The 15,194-nt window shown below is 44.6% G+C and overlaps 1 protein-coding gene across 17 annotated transcripts in view; it reads left to right on the forward strand.

Annotated features, from left to right (window-relative positions):
- Window positions 1–15,194, forward strand: part of EPB41L4B (erythrocyte membrane protein band 4.1 like 4B) — a 144,185-nt gene that overhangs the window by 46,659 nt on the left and 82,332 nt on the right. For all 17 annotated transcript variants that reach the window (XM_069575498.1, XM_069575484.1, XM_069575485.1 and 14 more), the window contains exons 3-7: window positions 4,761–4,803; window positions 5,642–5,720; window positions 7,599–7,643; window positions 9,721–9,773; window positions 13,834–13,954. In XM_069575498.1, the coding sequence (XP_069431599.1) occupies window positions 4,761–4,803; window positions 5,642–5,720; window positions 7,599–7,643; window positions 9,721–9,773; window positions 13,834–13,954 (341 nt within the window). The remainder of the gene's footprint in view (window positions 1–4,760; window positions 4,804–5,641; window positions 5,721–7,598; window positions 7,644–9,720; window positions 9,774–13,833; window positions 13,955–15,194) is intronic.

Genomic DNA, 15,194 nt, shown 5'->3' on the forward strand with positions numbered 1-15,194 from the left:
TGTTACCACTTAGGAAATTACAAGGGTTTTAGGGGCTCTGTGCCAGAAACCAACGAAGACCAAATATACATTTCTTATTATGAATCACAATATCACACACAATAGGCTCCAAAAGTGTTCGTTCTCTTCTTTCTCTTTATATCCTTTGGATATGATTATCTCATATTCCTTCCAGCTCTAATTTAAATGCAAACTAGACACTTTTTACGAGCCAAGAAAATCTAGAGGTACTAGAAAGCCAGTTATGAGTTCCATCACTCATATGTGATGGCCCAGGGGTTGTTCCGGCAGAGTTTTTAGACCCTTGTCAAGGCCCGAGCCTCTCCTGTGATTCAAGTGCTTGTGTGTAGGTTTTAGACAATTAAATTCTACGGCCAGTCTCATATATGTCGTAACTCTGGAACTGATGTACAGTCAGAACAGATGGGCTTTGCCAGATCATCTCACATCTCAGTTTATGGAAAGGGTTTTGCCAGATGGACTTGGATGGGAAATTCAGATCAGAAACTACCTAATACCCATTAGAGTGTCTGAGTTAAATAGCTTGCCCTTTGAACTCAGAAACGTACCTGTCTCTTTCCGGTGACTGGTTTACCAGTCTGATAAGAGGGCTGCAGCCATTTGTCTTGGTCCCTGCTGACAGGCGGCCTGGCTATATTTAGCCAGATGCAGGTGAATATCTGAGATAGGTCCTGCTGCTGTTAAATTGGGCTTCAAGCCACGTACAGGATATCATTTGCTAAATGCCACACTGGGCCTGAGTATCCGGGGTCTTTAAGTCCCAGGGTGGTCTCGTGGGATTAAATACGAGTGATCAGGGTCCGGTCAGCCCCTGCAGCTAAGAAGGAAGTTGGGTCAGTTTGAACTGGTAGGACACAAGAAAGGTTTTATCATCTCGTTTTAGGATTGTGACTGGCTTTCTTATTGCCTCTGATGCAGATGAGCAAACCTGATCAGAACGCTGCAGGGTCAAGGAGCTTTTTAAATGGAGCTGTTGCTGATTTTTTTTCCCAGCTTTGTGAGCCCTAGACCTCCATCCTGGTATGTCCTGCTCGGGGCAAGGCTCCATGGCTGGTGACTTGCTGGGAAGGATGGGGGCCAGTGCACGAGGATGAGGGGAACTTCTTTAGCAGTGTGGTCAGAGGGAAGGGCGTTTGCTGTCCAGGAGGAGCGTCCAGCCTTGATCTGCCTGTCAGTTAACACCGGGCCATAGCCATCTGGCTCGTAAACTCTGAAATTGCTGAAGATTTTACAAACCTCAGACAGCAGTCTTCAGAAGGGGTTGTGGATATTTCAGGATCCCCAGGGTCATTATTAGGACATATTCTTGGGTAGGAGAGGATGCAGGGAAACTTCAGCATTAAATATTTAATGAGCACACTGGCAGCCTTTGGAAAACACTAATGATCTAGAATTCTGTATAATGATCTTGGGTGGAACCTGGGTATCTGTGACTGAAATGTGCAGCCAGGGTTGAAAACCACAGCTCAGGAAATGATACAGGCGGGGCCTGGATTAAGATTAGAGTTTGACAGTAAGGGGAGAGGAGCAGTGGGCTGAAATTTATTCTATTCCAAATATGATAAGGAGACTTGGGAAAGGAAAGAAATGGGACAAGCTCCTTTAAGCTCTGAGCCTCCGGGGCTAATAAGATTAGAGGTTGGTTGTGGGGAGAACGTTCCTTGCCTGGTATGGATAAATTCATTTGAAAGTGAGGCAAAGAACAGGTTTAGTCAAGCCATTAGCATGATACTTACTTTGGCAGGAAAGCAAATATGTTGATTTATAAGTCCTTGTATGTCTTCTTCCCAGGGTCTAAGGGTCCAGGACTTCAGCTTGGCTAAGGGGCAGCAATGAGACCTCACTCTAGTGAGACAAATTGATCATCAGAAACCACCCGATAGGCAAGTGGTGAATGAGTAATAAAATTTGACAACCTGGCAGGCCCACCCCACCACACCCTCCGCTGTGAAAATAATATTCTCATTAAAAGGAAGAAACTACGCAGAAAAGTGAAAAAGAAAATAAGTAGATGTCATTCACAGTCCCACGTTCAGAAATAACCTGTATAAATTCTTCTGGACATGTGTCGATAGGAAATAATAATTTTCTATAAAGGGGTCCTACCTGCTTTTTTTTTTTTTTTTTCCATCTCACATTGTGCTGTGGATCTCTTGCCACATCAATATAATAGGCCTAAATCAATTTTAAAGGCTGAATAGTATTTTACTACATGGAGGAGTCATTTTTTAATCCATCTTTGTTGATGGGCATTTAGGTCATTTCTCATTCAGAGCTATTAACAATAAGACGAAACATCCTGTGCACAGGCCTTTGAGATAGACATCCAGCTGTGGGGATCTGGGGCCTTTATCACTCAGTTGCCTCGCTGGGGAGCAGGGCTGATAAAGCCAATGTCTCCCATTGCACTGCTCACAGCTTATTGTGTTATAATTCATCTCTTATTTGCTTTTGTGTTGCCTTATGCCTCTCCTCCCACAGATTCTCGTAATGGGCTCTTTGGTGAGGGGTAGAGTACACTGTACTCACTCATTCCCTCCCGTTTTCATTATTAGAATGAGCAGGGTTTGGATTGCTTCTGAAAGTATATTGACGGTCAGCAGAATGACCTCTGATTCTGAGCAGCTATTGAGAAACCCACTCCGTGCTGCTGTTCCAGCTGCTGTCCTAACAGTAGTGTTCCACACGCGCAGAGTTTCCATAAAGGAAAGTCCCTTTTTGCCCCATTTAAAAAAATTATGTTGAACATTTATTTATTTCTCAAGAATCCAATAAGGCCTGCTGGGTGGCCAGCTCTGTGTGTGGCACAGGAAACTCGAGAGATGATTAAGCATGTGGTCCTTGCCCTCTGAGGCGTATGTTTGCCTGGAGGGGCTCACAGTATCATGTTCTTAAATGTTGTTTTTCATGGAAGTCAAGCTCCCAAGGCTCCTCAAGACTGTAGCGCCAACAAGTTGGGTGTTACAGAGGAACTTCTATATGAGGGAAGTGGTTTTGTAATTTCCTCGGGTGGATAAGACTGAAGTGGTGTTTCTGGTGAAAGCTAGAAGAAGTTGAAACACCTTCATGGACCAGAGCAGAATTATCTCAGGCAAATTCCTTCCTGTCTTTCCATCTTCAGTGTGGGTCATTTAAAGAGTCTTGAATTTTGGTTGTTGAATTTAGGGGGACTGAATCAAAAAGCCCGTGTATGAACAGAGACTTTTGGCAGCATGGCCTATGGTCGTTACTAGGTTAGTAGAGACTTAGTTCTATCGTGAGAAAATTCAGGAGGAAAAGGCTGCTGATGGCTCCATTGACTTGAAGGGACTTTATAGATCAATTAGGTAAAGGGTTTTAGGTTATTTTCAGCACCTCTTTGGAAAGCTAACTCTTCCCAGGAAAAATGAACTTGATGTGCATAAGCACAGATATTTTTTCTTTTTTTAACTGAAGTGAGTTTGAGTGAACTCCGAGAGTTGGTGATGGACAGGGAGGCCTGGCATGCTGCAATTCATGGGGTCGCAAAGAGTCAGACACAACTGAGCAACTGAACTGAATAGTTAATTTATAATATTGTGTTAGTTTCATGTGTACAGCAAAGTGACTCAGTTATATATAAATTTTCATCAGGTTATTTTCCATTATAGGTTGTTATGAGATATTGAATATATTTCCCTGTGCTAAACAGTAAATCTTTGTTGCTTATCTGGTTTATGTGTAGTAGTTTGTATCTGTAGTTTAATCCCAAACTCCTAATTTATCCCTCTCCCCTTTCCCTTTTGGTAACCATAAGTTTTTTTTTTTTTTCCTTTTTTTGGTGAGTCTGTTTCCATTATTTTATATATAGATTCATTTGTCATTTTTTAGATGTCACATGTGAGTGATTGCATATGATATTTGTCTTTTCTCTGACTTATTATGATCATCTCTAGGTCCATCCATGTTGCTGCAAATGGCAATATTTCATTCTTTTTTATGACTGAGTAATAGTCTATTGTGTATATACGTCACACCTTAAACCAGTCATCTATTGATAGGCACTTGGGTTGTCTGTGAACACTGGGGTGCATGTATCTTTTTGAATGTGTGTTTTTGGGTTTTTGGATGTTTATCCAAGAGTAGAATTGCTGGATCAAATGGTAGTTCTATTTTTAGCTTTTGAAGAAACCTCCACACTGTTCTCCATAATGCCTGCTCCAGTTGGCATTCCTAGCAACAGTGTAAGAGGGTTCCCTTTTCCCACATTCTCTCCACCACTTATTATTTGTAGACTTTTTGATGATGGCCATTCTGACCCATGTGAGGTAATACCTCATTGTAGTTTTGATTAGCATTTTTCTAATAATTAATGATGTTGACATCTTTTCATGAAGCACAGATATTTTTATACTATACCAAGCAGGATGCAAATAACTAGCCTAAGAGCTCATAATCTGGTCCAATCCCTGGTTCTGTGAGTGAAAGTCGCTCAGTCGTGTCTGAGTCTTTGCAACTCCATGGAACTATGTTGTCCATGGAATTCTCCAGGCCCGATTACTGGAGTGGGTAACCTTTCCCTTCTCCAGGGGATCTTCCCAACCCAGGGATCAAACCCAGGTCTCCCCCATTGCAGGCGGATTCTCTACCAGCTGAGCTACAAGGGAGGCCCAGCCCTGATTTTAGTTACTAAGATTTATAGGGGAGGGTAACCCCAGGGAACTATGAAATCTTATTGATGAAACTGTTCCTAAAACAAATTTTTTCTTTCTTTCTTTTAGCACTGGCTGGATCATTCCAAACCTATAAAAAAGCAGATGAAAAGTAAGTAAGCAAAATTCAGTCTACTACCTTACTGCTTTTTCAGAGAGTGAACTCCTTTGCCAATGTTTTGAAGTATTACATTTTCATTAGAACTTGGGAGCATTTTCAAATGGATTCAGTTCTAAGGATGTTTTAATTTCCTAAGACTGGCTAAATGTTAAGAGTCTGAAATTTGAATGGGAGTTTTTAGTAGATGTTAAAAAAACACACGATGCCCTCTTTTGAAATTAGACACTTCCCCCAATGAGGACTGAAAAATAGGATGTTCAGAAACATGACTTTATAACTGTGACATTCATTTTCTTGTGGGTTATGAAGTAGATTCAAAGAATGGGAGAGCTGGCGGGATCTTTGACAATCTGGTCCTGCTCTCTGATGTTATGTTGTGGTAACCACATTTCTTCAATGTGGTTTATGTATGAGTAATTTTTTAAAAAATTTAATACTTTTAAAGTATTTTTACTGTAGTTATTTTTAGATTACAGAACACTTGGCTGCTTATGTGTCACTTTCCTATAGCCCACTTAGTATTTTGTTAAAAGTTAGTGTCACTGGGGTATCTTGGCAGTCAGGGGTGAAAGTAAAATGTTAGCTCTCAGTAAGTCATCTACCATGAGTAGGATTTTCTTCCAGAATGAGATTACTAACTACACTGTTTTTGTCAACACCAAAGTCCATTTTAGTTTTCCAAACAGGGATTGCTTTGTATGTTCTGTTGTTACTTTCCAGTGGTGTGGTGGATATGTTAATAGATTTAATGTGTTTTTCCTTTTGTCCATTCTGTGACCTTCAAAACTTGGGGAAAAACATCTTCAACCTTCCATCTCCAAATGCTTAGTTGGACCTGCTTATGCTTTGCACTTTCGAGTTAAATATTATTCTTCAGAACCGAACAACCTTCGTGAAGAGTTTACAAGGTAGGACAAGATGCGAAGCAAGGTCCTTCCACCACTCACGCCCCATAGCACTTGCCTTAGTTATAATCAGCAGGTCTTCTAGACTGTGGGCTTGCCGCCTCTTCCATCTGCTGTCTTTCTGTTCTGAGAAAAAGTTATGAACACTTTGCCTGTGCTTATCTCTGTATTCTGTTGAAAACTGCCTGATTGAACCTTTTCTTAGTAAATCAGAATTTAGAAGTGTATCTTCTCGTCTCATTTCTGTCTTGATGGACCTTGAGTAAATTGGCTAGTTGGCCTCTGGCACTGGATTTTTTTATCTCAGATACCAAAAGGGAAGGCAGATGTTAGAAGAGCATTTCAGCATCCAAAACTGCCATTTTATTTCTTTAAGGGGCGCTGCCAAATATTCCCTCGATTGTTGTAGTATCAGATTTGTTGGCACGCCTTCATGGTGACTTTCCACCCCATTGAATTTCTTCCTTGGTATACCTGCCTATGTCTGCCTCTGAGACTTCAGAGATAGTGCTGAAGCAAAAGAGACTTAAAACACATTTTGTGTGTGGACTTTCCCTTCAGCCACCATGCTGTCGGTAAGACTCTCGACTCAGTCCCCTGCTGCCTTTGATTCCCCAGACTCCCCTTGTCGTTGTCTGTGAGGCACAGCAGTGGTGATGGGCGGCCCATGGCTCTGGCCCCTGGCTTGGAGGTGACCACCTAAGTAGCACTTTAATGACTGACTTTATCACCATGTCCTGCCATGGGAGGGGCCTATGGGCTTCTGTAGTTAAGATTTCCTATAGGAATTGGAAGTTCTGGCCACATCAGCACTGTTTCCTCCTTAATATGGGTACTCAGTTTAATGGTAGTTGAGTGCCTGTCAGAAGTAGTAACATTCTGGAATGTACTAGAACCTTCACCACCACCCACATGTCTGGGTCACCCACATTATCCTATATCCATCCCACAGACAGTGACTGTATTCATTGTGTTCAAAGTTCAAACAAATTACATTATCCTAGGGCTCCTCTTCAGAGTCCTTTATGAAGTGTGCTGCTTCTAGCTGTCATCAAAGCCAGTGATTCTTAACCAGGGGTTGTGAATTAGAAACACCCAAGACGCTTTTGAACAAATCACATTCCTGGGGACCACTCTTGCGTGTAAGATTCTCATTCTGTAGGTGTGGAGCGGAGCGTGGGCAGCTTTGGTTTTTACAAAGCACTGTAAGTGGTTCTGATGCCCACATCCTCCTGGTAAAAAAGGATGCTTACTTAATCTCTTATTTCAGTGAACTCCTCTGGTGTTATTTGCTGCCTTCCTCCCCATTTTCCATGACCAGTTCCAGGATTTCTGTTTCCTGTGTGTGTGTGTATCTGTCTGTGTGTGTGCACACGTGTGTTTTTTGAAGACAGAGTCTGCGGTTAAGCTCAGCAGAAAAAAAGCCTCCAGCAGTCGCTCACTGCAGTCAGCTGCAAACTCTTTGATACAATCAGCTGCATCCTTCCTGAAATCTGCTGGCAGGGTTAGCTGAGGGTCAGATGCAGTGGTTCCACCCTACCTGTTGGATTGTGTGAGCTCTGCGTGTGTGTGTGTCTGTCTGTCTGTCTCCTGGAGGCCCACGGGCATTGAGGAGGCGTCATTGGACCATGCAGCTTTCCATGTTCCATCCTCCGAGTATCTTGCAAATTTCCTACATGCATTCACCTTCCTAGCTAGGTTCTGGAATGCCTTCCTGGGACAGGAGGAGATGCTTCCACCCGGGTTCTCATCTGACCTGGACTCCCTTGTTACAATGCAGACTTCTGGACTGCGTGGGGGTGGGAGCAGTGATGGGAAGCTGGGGATTGGAAGTGGCTGGGGAACAGTGACCCTTTGTTGACTTTTGTATATGTTTATCAGGTACCTGTTTGTTTTACAACTCAGGCATGACATTCTTTCAGGAAAGTAAGTATGTTTTTTTCCTAACCATTAACTCAAGATAGATCATAGTGTATTTTCTAAATAATTCACTGTATGTGTGTTTTTTTTTTAATAACTCTTTACCTTTGTTCCTTTTTCAACATTCAAAAAAAGTACACCAGGCGTTGTGAAGTGAGTCTAATTCTTGTATCACTATCATCAACATCTTATGTTAAATAGCTCCTATATGGCTTGATAACACCAGGCTTCCCTGGTGGCTCAGACGGTAAAGCATCTGCCTGCAGTGTGGGAGACCTGGGTTTAGTCCCTGGGTTGTGAAGATCCCCTGGAGAAGGAAATGGCAACCCATTCCAGTACTCTTGCCTGGAAAATTCCATGGACTGAGAGGCTCCTCAGAGCCTGGAAGGCTACAGTCCATGGGGTCGCCGAGAGTCGGACATGACTGAGCGATTTCACTTTACTTTTTTACTTTATATGGCTTGAAGCATTTCCAAGAGCATTTGATATCTTCAGTGATGTGTATTTGGGAGTCATTCTCTCCCCGGTCACATCATTGCTCCATTCATAACGGCTTTTGTTGTATTTGCAAGCAAGATACTTTATTAGTATGTATACACTTACAAGTATTTGGATCATCTGAAAGTCTCGCTCATCACCATCTGCATTTATGTAAAGAGGTTACGTTCTGATTCTACTAGAAAGAGGTTTAGATGTCTCATCTCATTTCCTTTTCCTCTCTTAAAAATGGTTTTTAAGTCCTAGGCCTCTGGCTATACAATGTTGAGCACGACGAGCATTGGCACTGAAGTGACTGATTTTACAGGCAGTGTATGTATTTTAAGGATATGCGATTTCAGCAGTCACAACTTTTACAGCTGTGTCATTTTTCACCAGACATATTGACTGTTTTTTGCTACATGAAAGACTAAGACCCACTGAATCTAAAAAGCAATACCTGCTCGTGACAAGAATACATTTTGATTTTGAATATGACCTGAAGGAGATTTAAAATGTGATTTCTGAATCTGCAAATTCTCTGTAGAATATGTGCTACAAGAATCCTAGTGGAATGTACACTCTAGAACATGTAGATTGTACAGTGTATACATTTGCCTTGGCGGTGTGATACAGATCTTTGATTGTGTATGTATCAAAGTGTGTGTGTATATCTCTCTCTCACCATACTGTGCTCCCATATTAAAAGCCTCTTACCTGGTGATTGTCTTTAGTCTGGAAAAATATTAATGGCTACATCTTGGATTTGTACAGCACTTTGCAGTTGACATGTGCCTCAGCCTGACATTACTCTATTCACAGTAGACTGGTGTTCTGGCCCCAGCACTGAATTTGCCAGCTGGCCGGTGGTGGGCAGGACACTTGAACACTCAGCTCTTCATCTCTGAGCTGAAGGGTGGGGAGCGCTGGCCACACGCATAGTAGGGGCTGACACACTTGATGCATTGACCAAACGGGATAACACACGTATGTGAAAAGGCTTTGAAAACTATGAAGTGCTATACCAATGTATGTCGTTATTATTTTTCTAAAAAAATTTGTGTATTAAGTATGAATGGGATCACTGGATTTGTAGTAATACAGCTCTGTGGCAGTTGTCTCAGTTATTTGATTGCTTGGGGGTATCTGGCTGTCCTGACCATCTTAGATATAGTGTCTGTCTGTTTATTTCTAACACTAGGACCTTGTCTCAAGAAAGACTTAAGGCAACTTGAAAAGATGCATGTGTCAAATCAAGATAAAATAAGTTTAAAACTAGTAAAGCAAAGGGCAGGGCTTTTCATTCTCTTTTCCAAACTTCCCCATTCTTGCCAGATTCAGGAAAATTGCCCATTATGCTTAGAGTTGAAACTAAACCTTGACGGGGTTAATTTAACATACGAGGAGAACTGACTTTGGGAAACAGGGAGAGTAAGTCAGGTTGTTTGCATTTTTTAATGTAGACAGCAGAAATAGAAACCACAGAGAACAAAAATCATTATCTAAATATCACTACCTACTGAAAAATGGTTTTAGTGACATTTTGTCTAGTTATGAATATTAAAGTTCATATTTAGAATTAATTTTTTTCTTTTGTTTTTTCAAGATTGAAATGCCCATATGAAACAGCTGTGGAATTAGCCGCTCTCTGCCTACAAGGTACATTACTCCTTAGTGGTAATTAGCATTTTAAAGGTATTGCTTCTCCTTTCAGCAAATGAGGGTCTACTATGTAGCAGGCACAGGGCTCTGCTTTGGATATATAAAGGAACATGATACAGTCTCCATCCTCAAGTAGCTTCTAGTCCTCTGAGGACCACAAGGCAGGATCATATACTCGTGTGCACATATACAGCAGAGTGTGGTGCCTTCGGCAAGAGAGACCTGCAGGAGGCTCGGAAGTGGCAGGCCCATGGGAGGAAGGGTAGATGGAGATGAACAGAGGAACCTAGGCACAGAGAGGTACACAGAGGGCCAAGCTCAGAAATCTAGAGAAGTGGATGACTTTGACCCCAGTTAAAGCACATCAGCTTCATGCTGTCAGCAGTGGCGCCTTTGAAGAAGGAGGCAGGCCCCATCAGATGTGTGTTTTAGAAAGGCCACAGTGGTTATGATGGGGAGAAGGGACAGGAACAAGACCAAGACTGGGGCTGGGGGTGTAGTGAGATGTAGCTGTAATAAAATCAAACTGACCGAGGCTGGGGGTTAAACACACGCGCCCCCCGCCGCCCCGCCCAAACCACATCAATAATATAAGGAGAAGGACCCAGTCATTAGGCTTCAGTGTTGAAAGAGGAGTCAGAAGTGACTGCTAGGCTTTTGCTGAGAATGGATGATGCTAACAGTGAATGGCTAGACTAAGAGTTGGGCTCCATGGCGGGACATCTGTGCAGTCTCTTGGCTCAGAGGTGCCAGTGGGGCCTCTGGTAGCTTCTTGAGTCAGTGCAGATCAGTCTCCACGAGAGAGGTCAGGCTGGAAGCGCTGACAGGGGAGCCATCAGCATGTGGGAATTGGTGGGTAAGAGGGCTGCCTGCCTGACTTTCAGTGTTGACCATTCCATCCGTATGATGCATTGGTGGATTTTAGTTTAAGATGCACGAGAAACACTCACTAAAGTCTCCAGCACTAATTAAGAGGATACTAATGTGTAGCTGCACACAGGGAATTTGGTTAGCACATCAGATAGACATATGTTGTGGACTCTTCACCAGTATGCTCTCTGGCTGCTATGGGATAATGAATGATGATGTATTCATTCATAATTACTAATTCTTTTTGAACACCATAATAAGATTTGGCTTCCGACTTTTGTATTTACCAAGTTTTAAAACTTAATCTAAGTCTTTTCAAATTATAAAATCAGTAGAGGCTTATTATAGACTATCAGGACAACAGACGAGTAGAAGGAAGGAAGGAACCCACCATCCTACTCACAGACAAGCAGAGTTTTTATGTGTTTTGAAAATGTAGTTCTGATCAGAGTCGTATACAAATTTTTTTGTATGGTTTTCTACTTGGTAATTTTAGTACATATATTTCATCATGTTTATACTCGTAAAGATGGTTTTTAATGACCAGATTACTCCCACTCCCTGATAGTTCAGTTCTGTAGTCACCTTTAGTGCTTATTCTTGAATGGGGACTTGGCTTATTGTAGGTGATCAGTAAGTACAGAATGAACTTGAAGAGCTCCCCAAGGACTGTGAAATTTCTCGAGAGCCTCTGTGCATTTGAAAACTGAGAGGAAAGGTGTTTCCTCTCATGCTGGAGCCATGAACACGTGTCTTGCCGCAGTTGTCCTTGAATCAGTGCCTCCATTGTTGTGATTCAGTGGCCCTGCTTGGAGGCTCTGCTCTTTTGAGAACGAATTTTACGGTTGATTTGAAAATTAATTCAGGTACAAAGAAAAGGGAGGAGGGAAAACACAGTCATTTGTGGTGTGTCCCTGCTTTGTAAGTTTCAGGTTTGTGGATAAGGCATTAGAGACCCAGGCAGTTAAGGGACTTTACCCAGGTCACACCGGTCAAGTGGCAGTCAAGCCCTCCTGCCTCTGAGCTGTTTCTTCCACACCCACCATCCCCCACCATGGCTAAGCAAAGTATGCTCTTGCTGGCAGGTTCTTGGAAGGCAGGCAGCATGCTTCCTCAGGATGGGTGTCCCTCAAGCCTGCTTTAGTCCCCCTGATGATAAGGGGGGACACTAGCCCCCTCACCTAGTCTCGTGGGAACCTTGTCATTGGCTTCTCCCTCCTATGCTTGATGATGTCAGAGGCACAGTTAATCAAGTCTGGTGCAGATACACCAGTAAACGCATGGCTCACTTTGGCCCATGCTGCAGGGTGGCTCACATCAAGGAGACGTCTTTCCAGATGGCCCTTCTGACCTTGCTGGGTCCGCAGCTTCAGGGTAACATCTAGGTCAGAGGTCGGTTGCAGCCCCCAGCCTTGGAAGCCCAGCCCTCCCCTTTTCTGGGCAAATGTGTCTAGAGCAGAACCATCACTTGTGGCTGTGCCCAGAGTCCCCAGCAGCCGCATACCCTGATCCAGACCCCTGGTGGTCTTAGGGCTGCCTTCCAGCTGAGATCTGCATATTTGAGGGGCTGTGGTCAGGCGAGGAGACAGCCCCGAGTTCCCCGCCCAGTGTCAGAGGCTGTCTCATGCGGTCCTCACACCAGCCCTCCCAGTTTGGTATCACTGCTTCCTCTGGGTGGACAGAGACATTCCATCCTCTTCTGCAAGCCCACAGGAGTCTCTCTTCTGAAAGGGGGCACTGGGATTGGGGCTCAGAAGCCAGTGGAAAGGGCTGCCAGGTACATTAAAGGTTGCTGTCAATTCGGGGTGTTTGGTCATGTGCTGGCTTGTTGGTGGGATTCTGTGTTAAGCAGTGGTTCTCAAAGTATGTTCCCCGGGAACATACTGCATCAGCTCCATCAGTATCACCTGGGAGCTTGTTAGAAATGCAGGTTTTCGGGGTGGGAGGTGGGAGGGAGGTTCAAGAAGGAGGGGACATATGTATACCTATGGCTGATTCATGTTTATAATACATGAATTGTAATGTTTACAACACAACATTATAAAGCAATTATCCTCCAGTTAAAAATAAATAAATTTAAAAAGAGAAATGCAGGTTTTCAGGCCTTATTCCAGACGTATGGATTTAGAACCTCTAGGCGTGGGGGCCAGCCATGTGTGTTTTAACAAGTCCTCCAGGCAATTCTGACGCATATTTGTTAGAAAACCCCTGTTGTAGATCCATGTTTTTCCAAGTAACGTGTGCCCCACCCTCCTGGGCGTCTGGTGGAAGGTGGGTTTGCTCCTGCAGGTCTCAAGTGGGGCCTGAGATTCTGCATGGCGAGCAAGCTCCCAGGTGATGGCCACACTGCTGGCCTGCGGACCACACTTTGTATTAGCCAGGTACTAGAGGCAATCGCAGAAAAGGAGCAGAGGGGCCTCTGGGGCATTCCTTTTCCCCCTGGGCTCTGCCTCCTGTCCTGCGAGGGTTGGGGGAGTGGAGAGAGATTTTCTCATTCAGGTCGAGGAGGCATGGGCCTCCTGTGTCCTCCGGCCCTGCATTCTGTGGGGGCGGCTTTGGGCTTTTTGCTTGGGATCGCCCACGTGGCTGTTGCTCCTTTCTGCACAGCCGCCTCCTTTCCAGCTTCTGCCTGAGTTGCCGCAGTTGCTCCTGCAGCCCTCTCACCCCCTCTTCCCTCCCTCCTCACGCCTTCCCTCTCCCTCCTGATAGTCCCCCTACCCCAACACCCGGTTCTGCCTGTACTGAATTCTTGCTTGGTCCTCTCCAGTACTGCAGACTCTTGTGTGCTGCTCAGACCCACCCTTAACGAGAGCCTTGTTACATGGATGTTCCTGGGCAGGTCCCCATTCCCTGAAGTTGCCTTTTATTGCAAATTTAGGCACTACAGTTTGGTGGGGGTAATGTAATCAGGGCCTCCCTGGGCAGGAGAAGTAGTCGGGAGAGAAACAGTCATAATCGAGATCATGGTGTATGGCCCAGTGGGGAGCGCAATGGAGTGATTGGAAGGGATTCTGAATGTATCTGTGGGGACCGAGTGGGAGTTAAGTCCTCCTGAAAGGAGGGCCTTAGTTATACCTGAGGGGGTACCTGTGCTGTTTACAGTCGGGCAGAGCGCCTTTGGACTTGCTGCTGCAATAACCAGAAGCATTCACTGTCTCGTGTTTTCTCCCTTTTATGAAACCTACAGCTGAGCTTGGGGAGTGCGAGCTTCCAGAACACACACCAGAGCTTGTGTCTGAGTTTCGGTTCATTCCAAATCAGACAGAAGCGATGGAATTTGATATCTTCCAGAGATGGAAAGAATGCAGGTACCTTGATGCTACCATCCAGCATTCCAATGTATGCATTTGGTCACGTGTATGCATTTGGTCAGAGGGCTTCCCTCATAGCTCAGACAGTAAAGAATCTGCCTGCAATGTAGGAGAGCCAGGTTCAATCCCTGGTTCGGGACGATCCCCTGGAGAAAGGAATGGCAACCTACTCCAGTATTCTTGCCTGAAGAATCCCATTGGACAGAGGAGCCTGAACCTGGCAGGCTACAGTCCGTGGGGTCACAAAGAGTCAGACACGACTGACTGACTAACAAACGTTGGTCAGACTCTTTATCTACTGGTGGAGCGGCTCTGCTGATGACTGAAACAGCTCCAGCTCTTCAGTGCTTTCTCTCCTGTGCTTCAGCCCTGATTTTCCAAAGGCTCACAGGATGTCTCTCTTTCTAGAGCTGTACAGTAAAAACCAACCCACATTCTGGGTCCTCTCAGAAATGGAGGGCCTGGTCCTGATTTGCTCATTGAATAACCAGGGTCACTATCCCAGCCTCCTGAACAAGCCAGTGGGGTGCTGCCTGGATCCAGCCCATCTGCATATCAGGGGCTGTGCGCATGGCCTGAACTTCTGTAGGCCAAATCCTACAGAAATGTGTCCTGTGGTCCCTTACGGGGACACTCATAGACCATGTGTTGTACAGAGTTACATTTCAGGACACGTGGTCACCATAGCTAAATCCAGGCCTGTCATTTACCCTTTGCTTTGTCCCCTTTTCCCCCTCAGTCACCCTAGCCTGGCACTTTTATGCCTGGAGAACAGGCCTGCTGCCTCTCCTACTGCCCGCCCATCTTCCCCAAACAATGCCTGTGCCGAGTCACTCCTAGGCTCAGAAACTTACCATGGTCTCACGGTGTCCCACAGCCATTCTGACTCTTGAAAATGGCATGTGACATCAGCACAGTCTTGTATCCCACTGAAACAACGTAGAAAAATGTGGATATGGAATCTTGCCATACCCCACTCCCCATATGTCCCACCCCACTCTCTGCCCTGCAGGAGGATGCTCTGAGCAGTCAGCTCTGTATACTCAGCCTTTCTCCTTTGCACACACGTGCACGCATCTACACACACACAAAAGTGCTTCCTCAAGCATTCATATTGTAAGCCCTGCTCTGTCCTCTTTTTGTTCGCAGTCTGTCCTTGGAGGTTGTGTCATGTTAATGTAGATGGCATCCCTCGTCCCTTTAATTGCCCCAAGCACCCTTCGAGTGGCCATGCCCT

This window comes from Ovis canadensis, chromosome 2 (assembly GCF_042477335.2).
Source record: "Ovis canadensis isolate MfBH-ARS-UI-01 breed Bighorn chromosome 2, ARS-UI_OviCan_v2, whole genome shotgun sequence".
Taxonomy (NCBI): domain Eukaryota; kingdom Metazoa; phylum Chordata; class Mammalia; order Artiodactyla; family Bovidae; genus Ovis; species Ovis canadensis.